The 14,440-nt window shown below is 44.8% G+C and overlaps 1 protein-coding gene across 1 annotated transcript in view; it reads right to left on the bottom strand.

Annotated features, from left to right (window-relative positions):
- Nucleotides 1-6,981: 6,981 nt before the first annotated feature.
- The window catches only part of Rnf145 (ring finger protein 145), a 44,375-nt gene continuing 36,916 nt past the window's right edge, over nucleotides 6,982-14,440 (bottom strand). Inside the window, exons 9-11 of the mRNA NM_001105778.3 lie at nucleotides 12,192-12,339; nucleotides 10,761-11,117; nucleotides 6,982-8,607 (exon numbers count right to left, since the gene is read on the bottom strand). Of these exons, the coding sequence (NP_001099248.1) occupies nucleotides 8,239-8,607; nucleotides 10,761-11,117; nucleotides 12,192-12,339 (874 nt within the window). The 3' untranslated portion in view covers nucleotides 6,982-8,238. The remainder of the gene's footprint in view (nucleotides 8,608-10,760; nucleotides 11,118-12,191; nucleotides 12,340-14,440) is intronic.

Below are 14,440 nucleotides of genomic sequence, written 5' to 3'. Positions count from 1 at the left end.
TTAAACGGTGTAAGTGTTATACTCAGCAGATCTCTAAAGAGGTTTTGGACAATCTATTACGCTTATATAAATATACAAACTTTCTTTGTTTCTAGCTACATGTTTTAGGCTTCACTTTGAAAATCTATACAGGAGGCTAAATAAAGTTAATTCTTATAATTAATTACATCAGTCCTTAGCATGTCCGCAGGAATAGTTCTGAACACACTAAAGAATTTGATCATTTCTAATGTGACTATTAACTCGCATGTCTTAATTATCCTTAAAAGTTTACAATAAGTTAGTAGTTTTTATAAGATTAGGATTTTTACAGCTTTATCCCTGTTACGTTTGAGCATTAAAAATAACAATTTTTGAATTAGACTTTTCCAGTATGAAAAGTAAACTTTTCATTTTTACTTCATAAGGTCAACTAGAGTAGACCTTAGAGACTTATCAAATATACCTCATTTATCAAACATTTGGTATTACTTATCTAAATTTTCTAGCAGTTTATTGTTGAACAGCTAGCAAAGACATGAGTAGTTTGACATACATCTTAGCCTTTGTTAATGTGAATAGACCTTTATAACCTTAAAATTTTAAATCATCATATATGATATATTCTAAACCATAGTTGAGCCACATGTATAGTATAATATGTTGTATCAAATATAACCTTACATTTTTATCATCATACAAAAATCCATACCAACCCAAAATATCTGAGGCTTGCTGCTTCCTTAGTCTAAAAAGAGATCCGATGATAACTAGAGAGCTCATTAGGACTGAGATGTTTTATAATGGTGGTTCTGAGGCCATCAGGTGGCCACGAGGTCATCTGAAGATGGTGGTTAAGTGACATGGCACATACTTTAACCTCAGTAAAGATGGCTACCAGCCATGTGGCTACTTACATCTTGAGGAGGTCATTGACCCAGATGTAGGAGAGCCACATGGTTGCTATTTAAAACATTAGTTTTCCTAATAGATCTTTTTAAATCAGAGTTGAATCCAAGTTACACACACACACACACACACACACACACACACACACACAGGAGTTGAATCACACACATACATGTTAATTTTTAATTATAAGCTTTTTGTTATGAGTTTAAAGCCAGATTTTATTATAGATTTTATAGATTTTTTTAACCATACCCACTGAGCAACTTATAAATCCTGAAATAAGAGTTTAATAGCAAAATCATGAGATTTTTTTTCAGAGCAGAGCACAGATAAGTCAAAGAGATAAAAGATTTTTTAAAAAACATTTATTTATTTATTATGTATACATCATACAGCTTTCTGCCTGCATGTATGCACCTGCAGGCCAGAAGAGGGCACCAGACCTGATTATAGATGGTTGTAAGCCACCCTGTGGTTGCTGGGAATTGAACTCAGGACCTCTGGAAGAGCAGACAGTGCTCTTAACCTCTGAGCCATCTCTCCACCCCAAGATAAAAGATTTTTAAGAGTAGAAATTAGAGAAAATGGAGCAAGTATGATATATCATATTTGGGAATTATTGGTTTGCACATAACTACTGTTATGAATTGTGAGAATTCGGAAATCAAGTTGGCCAGTTCTTTGGCCATCGATCTTTACTGAGGCCAAACTGTTGCCAGTGAATGAAGAAAAGGGTTGAAAAAACGGAATATTGTATGGGTGTGTTCCTGTAAGCTCCAAAAGGGAGCCGAGGCTAAGGCTGTGGGACTGCAAGCTGGAGCCAGAGATAGCCAGGAAAGTGCAGGGGAAGAGGGGGCCAGTAAACGTCTTTAGTATAGAAGGCTCGAGCAGAGAAAGAAAGTTGCCCACAGGGTGGGAGACCTAAGGGTATAGAAGTAGGCTCCAGGAGCCAGCATAAGACAAGGCAAAGGAAAGGTTAAAGGACAAGGAGACACAACCAGGAACTCCACCTTAGGAAGGGTTCCAATATTGTCAAAGCTATGAGGATGTGGAGAAGCTGCAGGAGTGGGAAGGCAGCTCCTAAGGGGAGGCAAGGAAGTTTACAAAGTACGGGCCCAGGAAGGCACAAAGAGAGATAGGGCCTGTAGCTCCAAGCAGCAGCCAGAGGAACAGCAGGCTGCTGGAACAGAGAAGCAAGCACACAAGTGCCCACGTGAGGAGCAGTAGCGGCTGATGAATCGGACTCTAGAATTCAGAATCAAATTCATTAAGAAATGATCAGTACACACCCTAGGTAAGTTAGATCAGCTTGGTTTGGAGCGGGAGCTGCAGGAGAGAACCGGTGTGTGTTGGCTGTGGGCACAGGGCAGCTGGTCGTCTCCTTTGTTTCATTTCCTGCTAGTTTGGGCTCCAGATCCCACTTTGCAACAAACTTACAGATCCATCAACAGTTGTCCCAAGCAGGTTTTTTTTTTGGGGGGGGGGCAGAGGGGCTTAAACAAACAGTAACTTTCGGGAATAAATTTGGAGCTCTCCAAGTCCAGTTCCAGGAAAGGTGGGAGGTTTTCTATGAATGATGCCATTCCCATGGATGAGGAAGACTGGAAGGTCCAAGGCCTGAAGTCCAAGATGTCCCCAAGACTCAGGCAGTCCACACGAGGAAGGCACCGGTTGTTCAAGTGGATTGTCACTGCACTTGACAGGAGTCAAGGCGAAAAGCCCTGGCACCATGGACTTTCTGAGGAAGCTCAAAAATGAAGGCTCTCCCAAGGAGAAGGGTCAGCTGTAGGTACCTCTGCCTCCAAGAGTACCAGAGACTCCAGGAAACATTTATGATGACTAAGCGGGATCACTCACCATTTACAGGTAATAGATGGAGGACCAATTGATCAGTAGGCTAGAAGGTGAGTCTGTTAAGGGTGGAGCTGGCTGGTAGGGTAGGGTGCAAATGTGGCTCAGAACCCCCAGGGGGCAGTCATGGTACCAATGTCAGGATTTCCATGGCAGTAGAGTGGTACCTTGGCAGATGGGGCCAAGGAATGTCGCAAAGATCACGCTACGAAACATCTCACAGGAGAGCTTTATTGGGGATAGAGGTAAAAGACTGCCTCTGAGAGCGGGCTGTGATGACAGGAGGTTTTAAAAGGGGACATTTGTTGCATTTGGTGGCTGGTGAACTGGCTGCAGGTGCTGAGTGGCCGAAGTTGCACTGGGGCTTACCTGGTTGCTAACAGGGTCACCAGCTGGAGGATGGCGGACCCAGTGGGGCCACATCCTTAAAGAAAACTGACTCTTCCCTCGGCAGCCACCAGCTTTCTCCATAACTCTTCAGTTACCGGTCAGGATGTGTGAACTCCCTTCCTCTCTATGCTGGAATGTTAACTGGCTTCATCTTGTGCACATCGTGACCAGAAGGCAGCGTTTTGATCCGATTCAGAATAAATTCATTCCTTTAGCATAAGAGCTATTTTGCACCCATACCCCAACATCAATTAGAAGGGAGGAAATAAACAGGACTCTGATACTCTGATAGTTACCGACAAGACTTGCTAACCTCATGAAAGCCCTAACTTTCTAACGCTGTACCTTGCATTTATTGTGCAGCCAAATGCAGAATGCAGTGCATGTGAGAATTAAACCTTAGGATTTGAGTATCCAAAAGGACCAAAAGGTCTATAATTTGCTTTAAGCATTTATGGCTACTTTCTAACTATTACCCACAAAACATGTACATCTGCTTTTGAAAGCTGTACCATTCTCCATCTCTAAAGACCAGGGAGGGAGAAACAAATGAGCCCCAACAGATGGATCACAAAGTTGTTTGTCACATATTTTAATTCCAGGAGCCACAATGGCAGTAGGTTATTTAAAAAGAAAAAAGATTTATTTGTTATAAGTACAGACACAGCAGAAGAGGGCATCAGATTGCATTACCATATGGTAGCTGGGATTTGAACTCGGGACCTCTGGAAGAGCAGTCAGTGCTCTTAACCTCTGAGCCATCTCTCCAGCCCTGGCAGTAGATTTTTAAAGCATAGAAGATCACCCTTGGGTGGGGAGACATGCTTGTTGGTAGAGGTGAATTCTGTTATCATCAAACTTGAAAGGAACCTAGAGAGTTCCTAAGTGAGATGAAGTATGAGTTTTTTACCCTTTAATACTTTACTTTCCAAACAAGCAACATGTAAATCAAGGAAAATGTTTACTCTATGTTTAAGGTTTAAAACAACGTTACCTTTAAAAAGATGCTACACTCCAGTGGATGACCACACACCCAAGAATATAGGAAAGGCAAAAAATGATCTTGAGGAAATTTTTTCTAAGACAAAAAGTTGGGTAGATACAAGACGGTTGGATCTGGGAAGAGTTGGGAAAGGGTACGCATAACTAAAACACAGTATATGAAACTGAAACTCTGAAAGAGCTTAAAAAATTACAGCCAAAACCATGCAGTGGAGGCATGGGGAAATGTCCAACTCTTATGATATGGAGGGGCTTCAGGAGATCCATATATAGCCCAGTGCTTAGAAGCCAGACCTGGGAATCCAGGATTTGACTCTGACTTTAGATTATTAAAAACAAATTTAGGGCATGAAAACCACCGTGGCAAACCCTGTCAACAAGCATAAGGGTTTACTGAGCACTGAACTTAAGTTCCAGGTTCATAATTTAATTAAAAAAAAGTAAGTTTCTGAGCATACTGCTCATAGGTGACATGAAACACTATCTATAAAATGGAACGCTACGTGGTCAAGAAAAGTACAATCAATTACATTAAGTATGATTAAAGGCAATTTTTATTTCCTCAACTTTTTTCTCCTTTAACTAGATTGTTAGACTTTAGCAGATCTAAGTCATGGGTGCTGTGACATGGAAAGTATTACCAAAAATGACCAGTGGTGAGCTGGCAAGATGGCTCAGTGGGGAAAGGGACTTGCCACCAAATGTGACAACCTGAGTTCAATTCCCAAGACCCACATGGTAAGAGAGAACCGACTCCCCCAGGTTGTCCTGTTTCTGTGCGCGCACGCGCGCGCGCGCACACACACACACACACACACACACACACACACACACGGGGGTTGGGGGGGGAGAAAGAGAGAGAGAGTGTGTGTGTGTAAATGGCTCAGTAGGTGACATCATTTGCAGCCCTGCTGAACAACCTGAGTTCAGTCCCCATGGCCTCCATGGTGGGACAGTTCTGACACCATTGAGTTGTCTGATATACTATCCCAGTGTTAACAGAACAAGGACCATTCAATCAGAAGTTCCTAAATAGTTTGAAGGAGTCATCAGGATAAACTAAATTTTTGAAAAACATGTATTAATAAAAAGTTTTTGCTCAACAGTTTTTTCTAGTTGAAAGCCTCTTTCCAGGCCTTCAAAGATAGCTTTTGCATGTGACAGCCACTGCAGTGGTTCCAACCAGGGGATACGGAGTGAAGGTGATGGTATTTTAGTGTCCTACTGCTGTGAAGACACCGTGACCATAGCAACTCTTAGAAAGCGAAACATTTCATTGGGGCCGGCTTACAGTTAGAGGTTTAGCCCATTATCACAGTAGGAAACACGGTGCTAGAGAAGGAGTCCCAGAGTTCTACATCCAGATCAGCAGGAAGAGCGAGCCACTGGGCCTCCTGACATGGGTGTTTGAAACACCAAGGCCACATGTCCTAATCCTGGTCAAGTGACTGCCGCTCCCTAATGACCAAGTATCCAATGTTTCCTGGGGGCCGTTCCTATTTAAGTCTCCTGTGTCCCTGCCTGGAAGAATGCTGCTAGAAAGCCGTTCAGTCCTCCCACATTGGTGTGACCATTAGGAAGGTTCAAGAGTGCCTGTTCCAGCCAGCATCGACGAGCCTCTGCCGGCTCCACACCCACACGTGCATGAAGATTAACAGTGCTTTAAAGCCACTGCAATGTTGAGGTTTGCCTCACTACTGAGCTGAAGCAAACGATGGGGTCTTGTGGGGTTTTTTTGTGGGGTTTGTTGAAGTTTCTCTCTGTAGCCCTGACTGTCCTGGAACTCACTCTGTAGACCAGGTTGGCCTCGAACTCAGAGATCCACTTGCCTCTGCTTTCCTTATGACAGTGTGAGATCCTTTAGACAACAAGTTTCAGCAAGCTGTCATGTAGGTACTCTGGCTAATAGACAGTCAGGGTAGGGCGCCAGAAATGACTCCCAAAACTTACCTGCAGGGTTTTCCTTCAACAGGGCACCAGTAATTAGCTGAACAGGTACCTTCCACAGGAACTTTGAAGTTCCAGATCAGCCCAGCTACTGAACCGAAACTTAGCCAGTACCAGGAGGAGGCATCTGCTTTAGTTTCTTCTAACATGCTCTCTAAAAAGACAGTAGGAATTCCAATGCAGCTGGACAGAGTGACCTGGGGAACTGCAAGTGCATTTTACATGCCTCCACAGCTGGCTGGCTCAGTACTTTTGAAGTGATGACCAGAAGTGGGGTGTTGTTTCCTCATTCTTCAGAAGCTCCTGGTTCTGATACAGGCCCGAGTGTGCTACCACCAGGGTTCAAGATTCCCACTGAGCAGAGGCAGAAGACACGTGAGGGAGGATGAGGACCACCATGAAGTGCCGTATCCAGGACATGCCACGGTCACTGCATTCATGAGATGAGACCAGCCAACGGGCAGTGCTAACTAAACCCAGTGTGGGTTCAAACCAGAGGACATGAAAGGGGTTATGTTGGGGGTACCTAGGGGAGTGGGGGTGCATAGGATCAAGATACACTGTTTGCATGTATGAAACTCAAAGAACAAGTTAAAGATGAAAAATATTCCACTAGTCATGGCTCACGTCTAAGACCAGCACTTCCGGGGCAGAGGTAGATGGATCTATCTCATCTCAGCAGATGCTCTCCATATAGAGTTCTAGGCCATCCAAGCATACAGAGGAAAGACATGTCTCAAATAAGTCAACCAACCAACTGGACCTTCTTGAGAATTCTGCCGTCTACAGAGTGTGTGTGGAGAGGGACCGTGTGAGGTCCTGTGAGTTCAGAAGAGAAAGCTGTAGGGAGGAGACTCCTGACACAACACCTGCACTGTGAACACATCACAGGAACACAAGTTATCTTCAAATTTAAATTTATTAAGACATTCAGCCATGTCTGTCAGTCTACATCCACATTTGCTACTAAAAACAAAGGAAAACCACATCCCACAGTAGGAATACCAAGTCTGAAATACGCTTTTCTTTTTTTGAGCCAAGCTTATTGTATAAATAAATGACTAGTTTCTTTTCATATCAAAATCCCATAAAAAAATGACATCCCCCCCTCCCCAGTTCTACCTGCAGCCATGATGAATGTAAAAATTGAAATATGACACATCCTTGTCAAAGAAAGGGTGCAGAGTGTATTAACAGCTTCAAAAGTGGTGTCTGCAGAGTGGGGTCATACAGCTCAGTACTCATTCCCAAAGTGCAAACACTGCCATAATTTAACACTGCTTTTGATTCAGTTGCGAGAATTAAACATTACACAGGATTGGACCGTACACCCAGGGCCTTTATCAGTGCCCTAAAGCCCCTCCCACTTTGGCCTCCTTTGTTAAAGTGGACTCCAAAGTGTTCATTAGAGTTTTAGTTTACTTCACACAGCCAACCAAGTATACACTATATTAACAAAAGCTCCATATACATCAGAATAAGTGGACTGCAGCATCAAGTTCAGGAGTCTCAGGTGACATGAACGCACCCAAGGCCCAGTGCATGCCCGCCCTCCTCCCAGGCACACCCTGACGTGTGTGCGGCTCTGTCTTAGAGCACAGTCAATGCGTCTACATCTTTGATTTCATTGCGGTTCTGTAGAAAACTTCAGAATCATTTGGTGGTTTTAATCAACTGAGGGAAAGGGGAGCGGAGACAAGAGCCGGCCGTTACCCATACTACACAATCAAGACGATCCTGTCCCCGTGGGAAGAAGGGACAGCCAGGTCCACCTCTGCCTTCATCTTCCCACCTGACTGACCTCCAGATCTTCGTTCGTCCTCTTAGCCCCTTTCAAACACTCAGACCCGACTTCATTATCCCTCACGAATCAGGGGCCATTCCTCAAGTTGCCGAGGTTAAACTTTCTTGGCAAACCTCTACAAAACATCAGCATAGAACTTATAAATACATTTTGATTAGTGTACATTGCAAAATTTCTCCAACAACGTGAAGTGGGGTGGAGAGCAGGTGGTGTCCACTGAGTACCCCTGGAGTAGATCCTTGGAATGTCAGGTTCCTGCCTAATCCTCTCCTACATTCACTCCTCAGATCTGGGCGTGAATCCCACCTTGGGTGGCCTTCTCCACAGCACAGAGCTCCAAGCCTCGTTCTCCTCTAGGCGGACGCCACAGGACACGCTTCACCTTCTGCAATCTGAGGACCGTCTCCAGGATCAGCATCTCCCTCCCGGCTGGCTGAGCTTCTGTTGATGTATTCACTATTGTCTCCAGAACCTTCCTGGGCCCCAGGCCCTGGAGGAGTCTCATGGTCCGGGGGTTCAGGACCCTCCTGAAGTACAATGTTCTGCTCAGCCCCCGCCACAGGAGGCTGTGGAGCCGGTTCTGTCCCCAGTCCTGGAAGCTGGGAGGAGTTTTTGAGATGGCAGTGACACAGAGGGCAGGTATCCTGGACATACAGCCATTTCTTAAGACATCCTGCATGGAAGAAATGGCTGCAAGGTGTGATCACAGCGGATTTCATGTCCTAAAAGAGAGGACGAAAGAGGTACCTCAGAAACGTCAGCCATTTCACCTTTCTGATGCCGCCCCCACAAGCTCTGACTTCAACACATCTTTATAGCACAAACAGAAAACCTGCAGCACGGAACTTAGAATCATCTGGCTTCCCCCTTAAAGCTGCTATCAGAGGAGCCCTTACACAGTAATGTAGGAGACCCCGTGGACAACGAAACAAAAGGGAGTCAAGTGAGGAGGAAACTGTATCCTAAACACGGAACACAGAGGGCGCACTATGAGGTGAGAGGGTGTGAGCCACTGGTCCAAGACAATAATTATAACCTCAGGAAATCTAACGCAGACAGATTTTCCCACAATTATGTGCCATTGCTGCTAGAGACTATCCCACAATGAGCCTATACGCAAGGAGACAAACAAAACTCAGCCACAAACACCAGAGTGTTGGCAAGGAAGTGGCAATTGTATCAGGGCAGACATACAGACATTTTACAATTGCTCTGTGTAAACCAGTGCTTGCTCCTCAGTTTTACCCTATGCTTGGGCTGTACCAGACTACTGAGTTAGAAAATCTGAACCAGGATCCATCAATCTATACTTAGAACAAGTCCACGGTGACTCTTAGGTGCTCATGCTTGACAAACATGAGAATAAACGGTGACACTCTCTTTTGGTATTAGTATTCCTTGGGGAGGGAAGGCCTAAGAAAGGAATTAAAAACTCATTGTTTTTTTCCCCAATAAATGTTTTAACATCCACAATCAAGGAAGTGTGAATGTCCCCCAAATTCCTTGCCAAGAACTGGTAACACCCAGGGGTAGGGGAGAGGCAACTGGGAAGCAGGGAGCCATCCACACAGAAGCAGCCAGCCAGGAAGCTAAGCAACTCCACTCTCCGGTTCCATGTGTGAGCGGCAGGTAGTACCAGCACTTCAAAAAGTGATGTGACACCAGGGACAAAAAGAGGACCCTCAGACCCCACACAGGAGATCAGACACGGCTGCACAAGCTGACTGTGCCAAACTTGGTTTCCCCCAGGGTGGCTCTGAGGATGGTGAGGCTACAAAAGACATGGAGTCCAGTTCGGAACACAGAGAAGGACGGACAGAGACAGGCTCAGGGCCATACGCCTTCTCAGTGCACTCAAGAGTTGGCTAGCATACAAAAAGATTCTTGGGGTTGGGGATTTAGCTCAGTGGTAGAGCACTTGCCTAGGAAGCGCAAGGTCCTGGGTTCGGTCCCCAGCTCCGAAAAAAAGAACCAAAAAAAAAAAAAAAAAAAAGATTCTCAGAACACGTTCAGAAAGTGGAAGCTTTGTGTTACTAGGAGAAAAGATTTGTATCATGGTAGTTTTATACACACACAAACACCTACCCACAGCATCTGCACCCCAAGGCAGTCTGGAGGAAAAGCATTTGTGCACACTATCTATGGCCGTCTGCCACCAGCCTACATACACTCCTGGTGACTTTACTCGGGGGCCGGCTGCAGCTGTTGCCAGGTAACTTTATCCACACCTCCAGGAGTGCAGCTTAATGCTAAATGCTACACCTTTGTCCCCTGACAGGTGCTGGGGACCAACCTCTAACTGTGTACGTTTCCAGGATGACTTATCTTTCACTTGTACTAGAGGACAACCATCATCTTGGTATGAGGCCAGTGCTGTATGGATGGCCGTCAGTCTGTCCATCCTCGGTCCCTACAGGACTGAAAGTCTCTGATAGAAAACGGCAGCCATTCACCACCTCCATGAAGCCTGGACACTCCTGCCCAACCCAGAAGGTATTAGGAAGAGTCAAAGCCTGGGCACAGCACTTTTCTGAAGTTGCTGACTCCTGGTTGCTAGGATATATTTGATCACACATACACGTGAACACTGTGTCTGTGTGTATAGTCAGTAATAAATGTAAAATACACCTAACCTGTTTTTCCTTTATTTATGGGTGAGCAATAATGTTGAAAACAGTAATAATTAGAACTTGAAAGACTACATTAAAACTGAACTTAGCACTAAAATACTTATATCAGGCCTTTAATAATCTAACCTATGAGTCCCACTGCCTTTTTCCAAATCCAGAGTTAACTATGTCTGGAAATTTACAGCGAAACCGGTGCATGCGGCAGCCCACGGCCTGCCCCAGCAGATCCCCACTGGGTGGGTCACCTGGTAACAGATGGCACAGATGTCGTTGTGTCTCTCAAGCTGCTCTTTCGTAGCGATGGGGAGAGACTTAATCTTATTCACAGCGTCCCTGCGGAGAAGGAAGCTCTTCCAGCCCAGCTGGGCACGAAGCCACACGTTGTAATAGGAATGGATGAAGATGATCATGGAGCCCATCACGGTCCACTCTCCAAAGATGGTCTCTGAGACGCCGTAAGCCACCACACAGAGCGCCACAAGAAACTCCAGCAGGCGGTAAGTGCCATTCACATAGTAGATGACATCGTCCATGTTTTCCACGGGCTCTTTGCGGAATTCCTCAACCATAAATAAGACGTAAATAAAAAGTGTTCCCAGAACCTGGGGAGGAGGTAGTACATGTATTAAGATAGAATGAATGTGGTTGTAAGAAAAACATTGTCCCTGAGATTAAAATAATAATGCATGCACTCAGTACCCACTGAAGGTCCTGTGTGTGGGGTGACAGTGACCAGTCAGAGACAGAAGATCCTACAGCTTCAGAAGCACTGTTCAGTCTCCTTTTTTTTACTCTGAAAAGCTCGTTCTAAACGAGCTCTAAGATATTTCAGTGTTAGGGTTTTTATCAATTTAGGATCTATAAAACAACCCTATATTCGTTACCATTTTGAAAAAAAAGTGAAAGTCTTAATTTTCTGTTGTTGTTAGTTTGTTTTATTTTTGGTTTTTTGTGCACTTTTTGCTATGATGGCACAAAAAAAAAAAAAAAAAAAGGAGGCCTCTAGGCCCTCCCAAAATCAAAGATGGGCTCCCAAAGCCAAGAAAGTAGGCAGTGATGGAAGGCAGCAAGAGACCCGAAAACAATGCTTGCCCAGGAGACGCAAGCTTGACACTCTGCCACCACCAAGCTCGTCCGAGCCGGTGCTGAGTCAGTCATGAAGAAGATGGAAGGCACAGAGTGCTGCGGTCACTGTGGGTGTCACAGAGCGCTGCGCTCACTGTGGGTGTCAGGGCCAAACCCCAGACCAAGCCGGCTGTGAAAACTGCTCTAGGCCCCTGATGTGGCCAAAGCCAACACCCTGCTCAGTCCAGACAGATTACGGTGATGTGGACATGGCCAACAAAACTGGGACCACCTGACCTCGGTCCAGGTGGCTAATTCTAAATACTTTCCACCATAATAAAAGCAAAGCAAATGGCTTTTATCATTACCACAAATGGAGCACCACCTGGTACGTAACATTTACTAAAGCAAGTATCTTCATGACATGTACACCTCATACTTGTAGGCAAAGACATTTCTGACCACATGACAGTTTATTATTTTCATAGCACGCTCTGCTCAGCATGCAGGGTGCTCTGGTAAAGAACGAAAGTGATGGCCGCCGGAAGCCACTCACTTACTGCAGAAGAACCACAGGCAACCAGGAGGTGCAGCCTCACTGTGTGGCTCACCTGGAGAGAGGTAAGGATGCTACTGGAGATGATGATGAGAAGCCAGAAGTCCATGTGGAAGAACTGGCAAATCATGTAGGCCATGTACGCAGGGAAAACGAGGAGGAACAAGCAGAGGCTCACAGCACGGAAGTGTTTCCACAAACTCCTGGAGAAGGCACAAGAGTTCTTATGGTGAAGCTGCCCACACACTGCTTCCTCACCGTGGAGGTGAGGGAACAATGGCTGTTCCTTAGATCTGGAGTCACTCGTGGTGGGTTAGGGCTTTCTCACGGTGTTTCCTGTTCGCTGTAGCTGCTGGTCGTCTTCTGCTACTATAAACCATTAAGGCATGCAGGGCTGGGGCACCCAATGGTCTACTTCTGCCAAGAGGGAATCTTGTTTCAGCAAATGCTGCTGCAGCCACGAGTAATACTAACACAGACTAACACAGACATCAACTCCAGACCCTCAGGCAAGGCTCTCCATCTGCTTCTGGTAGAGAAGGAACCAGAGTGCGTCTGACTCAGCATCTCTGAAGGGTTGCAGAACCACACCTGCTGCTCAGTTCTTGTGAGGCAATTAGGGGATTTTTCTCAGCAGCCTTTATAAACTTTCTACAATGTTCTAGTATTTCCATCAATATGTAAAATTAGTTAATGTTCTCTTTAAAGGACACTTTCAGAAACAACAAAATACAAACTGTAGCCAAGTGAAGGTAGCTCTAAGAAATGCTTTTTAGCTGAGCCCACCTTTAAACACCTGACATGCTTGATGGAGAAACTTCCAACTGTAAAATCGATCCCCAGTAACTGTAATTAACTACAATCACTGAGGTTAAATGACACATAGCCAAGAGCCGGGGTGACAGGAAACAGACTTCCTCAGCCACAGTACTGCTGAAGAGGACTTTACAAAATGTTTGCCCAAGCAGACTATGGAGCACTCAAGCAAAGCTGACAAACTGTAATTAAAAGCTAATTTAAGAATTATCTTACAAATCTGCTCTCACAATTCTACCTCCCAAGAGACTACTTCCTCCAAGCAAGAAACTCAAACGTAGTTCTAGAACCAATCATCAAAATGTGGATGGAATGCTGGGAAAAAATAGTGACACTGCAGTTTAACCAGTCTTTTCTGGAATTTCTTGTATGAATTGCAAACCAAAATAGTATTATTAGTTTTGTGTGTTTGTTTTAGGTGCCAGACACTGATCGAAAGTCTCCAAACATCTAAGCAAGTCCTCCACCACTAAGCCAGATACTCCCAGAATGCAAAACAGTATCTTGGAAGCAATAATATTTTGGGTTTTAGGTCTTTTAAAAATGTCTAGGCACCATCAGCTCAGCTGTTAAGAATGATCAGCTAACCTACGGAAGAAGCCTGCTGGGACAGCACGTCTGTAGTCCCAGTGCAAGTCTCAGAGAGACAAGAGGATCCTGGGAGTTGAACAGCTCGGCAGTGCAGCTAATCAGTGAGCTCCAGGTTTAGTAAGAGACCCTGACCCAAAATCAACCTCTGATACAGGGAGACAGACAAATGCATGCGTGCGTGCGTACACGCACACACACACAGACAGACACAGACAGACTGGCAGGCAGGCACATGCTCACTCATTGAGGACCCTCTGACCTGATTATCACTCTCTGGCTTCTACAAACATGACTGCATACCTCAACATGCCCCACAGAAGATAAACAATATTTTTAAACAATAAAATAAATATAATTTAAGCTTTTTCTTAATATTAGATGTGCACAGATCCAGCTCCCGATTTTATTTGGTCCCATATGGCATTGAGAATCTCTGTTAGACCATCCTCCCACCCATATGTTGCAACTTCTTAAAAGACCATCAAAGAGCTGCAATTCTGTAAGTACCTGTGTTTATGAACACGAGCTTTCTTCTTCTCTTGCACTTCCCCTAATGCTTTGCCCCCTTTATCTGTCATTGCATAGGATACGATCACACATTATGCCATACATCTACTAGGTGATCTTATACCTTGAAAACTGAGATAGAAAATGCATTAAATTTTTCTGAAGAAAGATTTTCTTTTGTCAAAGCTTCTGATGTGACTTTTAACTATAGAAACCCTAAGAGAAAACCAAAACTCATTAGGAAAGCCAAACACAGGCTGAGGAGATGGCTCAGTGGATAAAACATTGGCTGCACAAGTTGGAGGACCAGAGTACATGTCCCCGAAGTCCATGTCAAAGCCAGGAGTGGCTGACTATGTTTACAGTGTTCAGGAGATGGAAACTAGACTG

This window comes from Rattus norvegicus, chromosome 10 (genome assembly GCF_036323735.1).
Source record: "Rattus norvegicus strain BN/NHsdMcwi chromosome 10, GRCr8, whole genome shotgun sequence".
NCBI classification, from domain to species: Eukaryota; Metazoa; Chordata; class Mammalia; order Rodentia; family Muridae; genus Rattus; species Rattus norvegicus.
The sequence above is the reverse complement of the archived record's forward strand: the minus strand, read 5'-3'. Positions and strand labels throughout refer to the sequence as shown.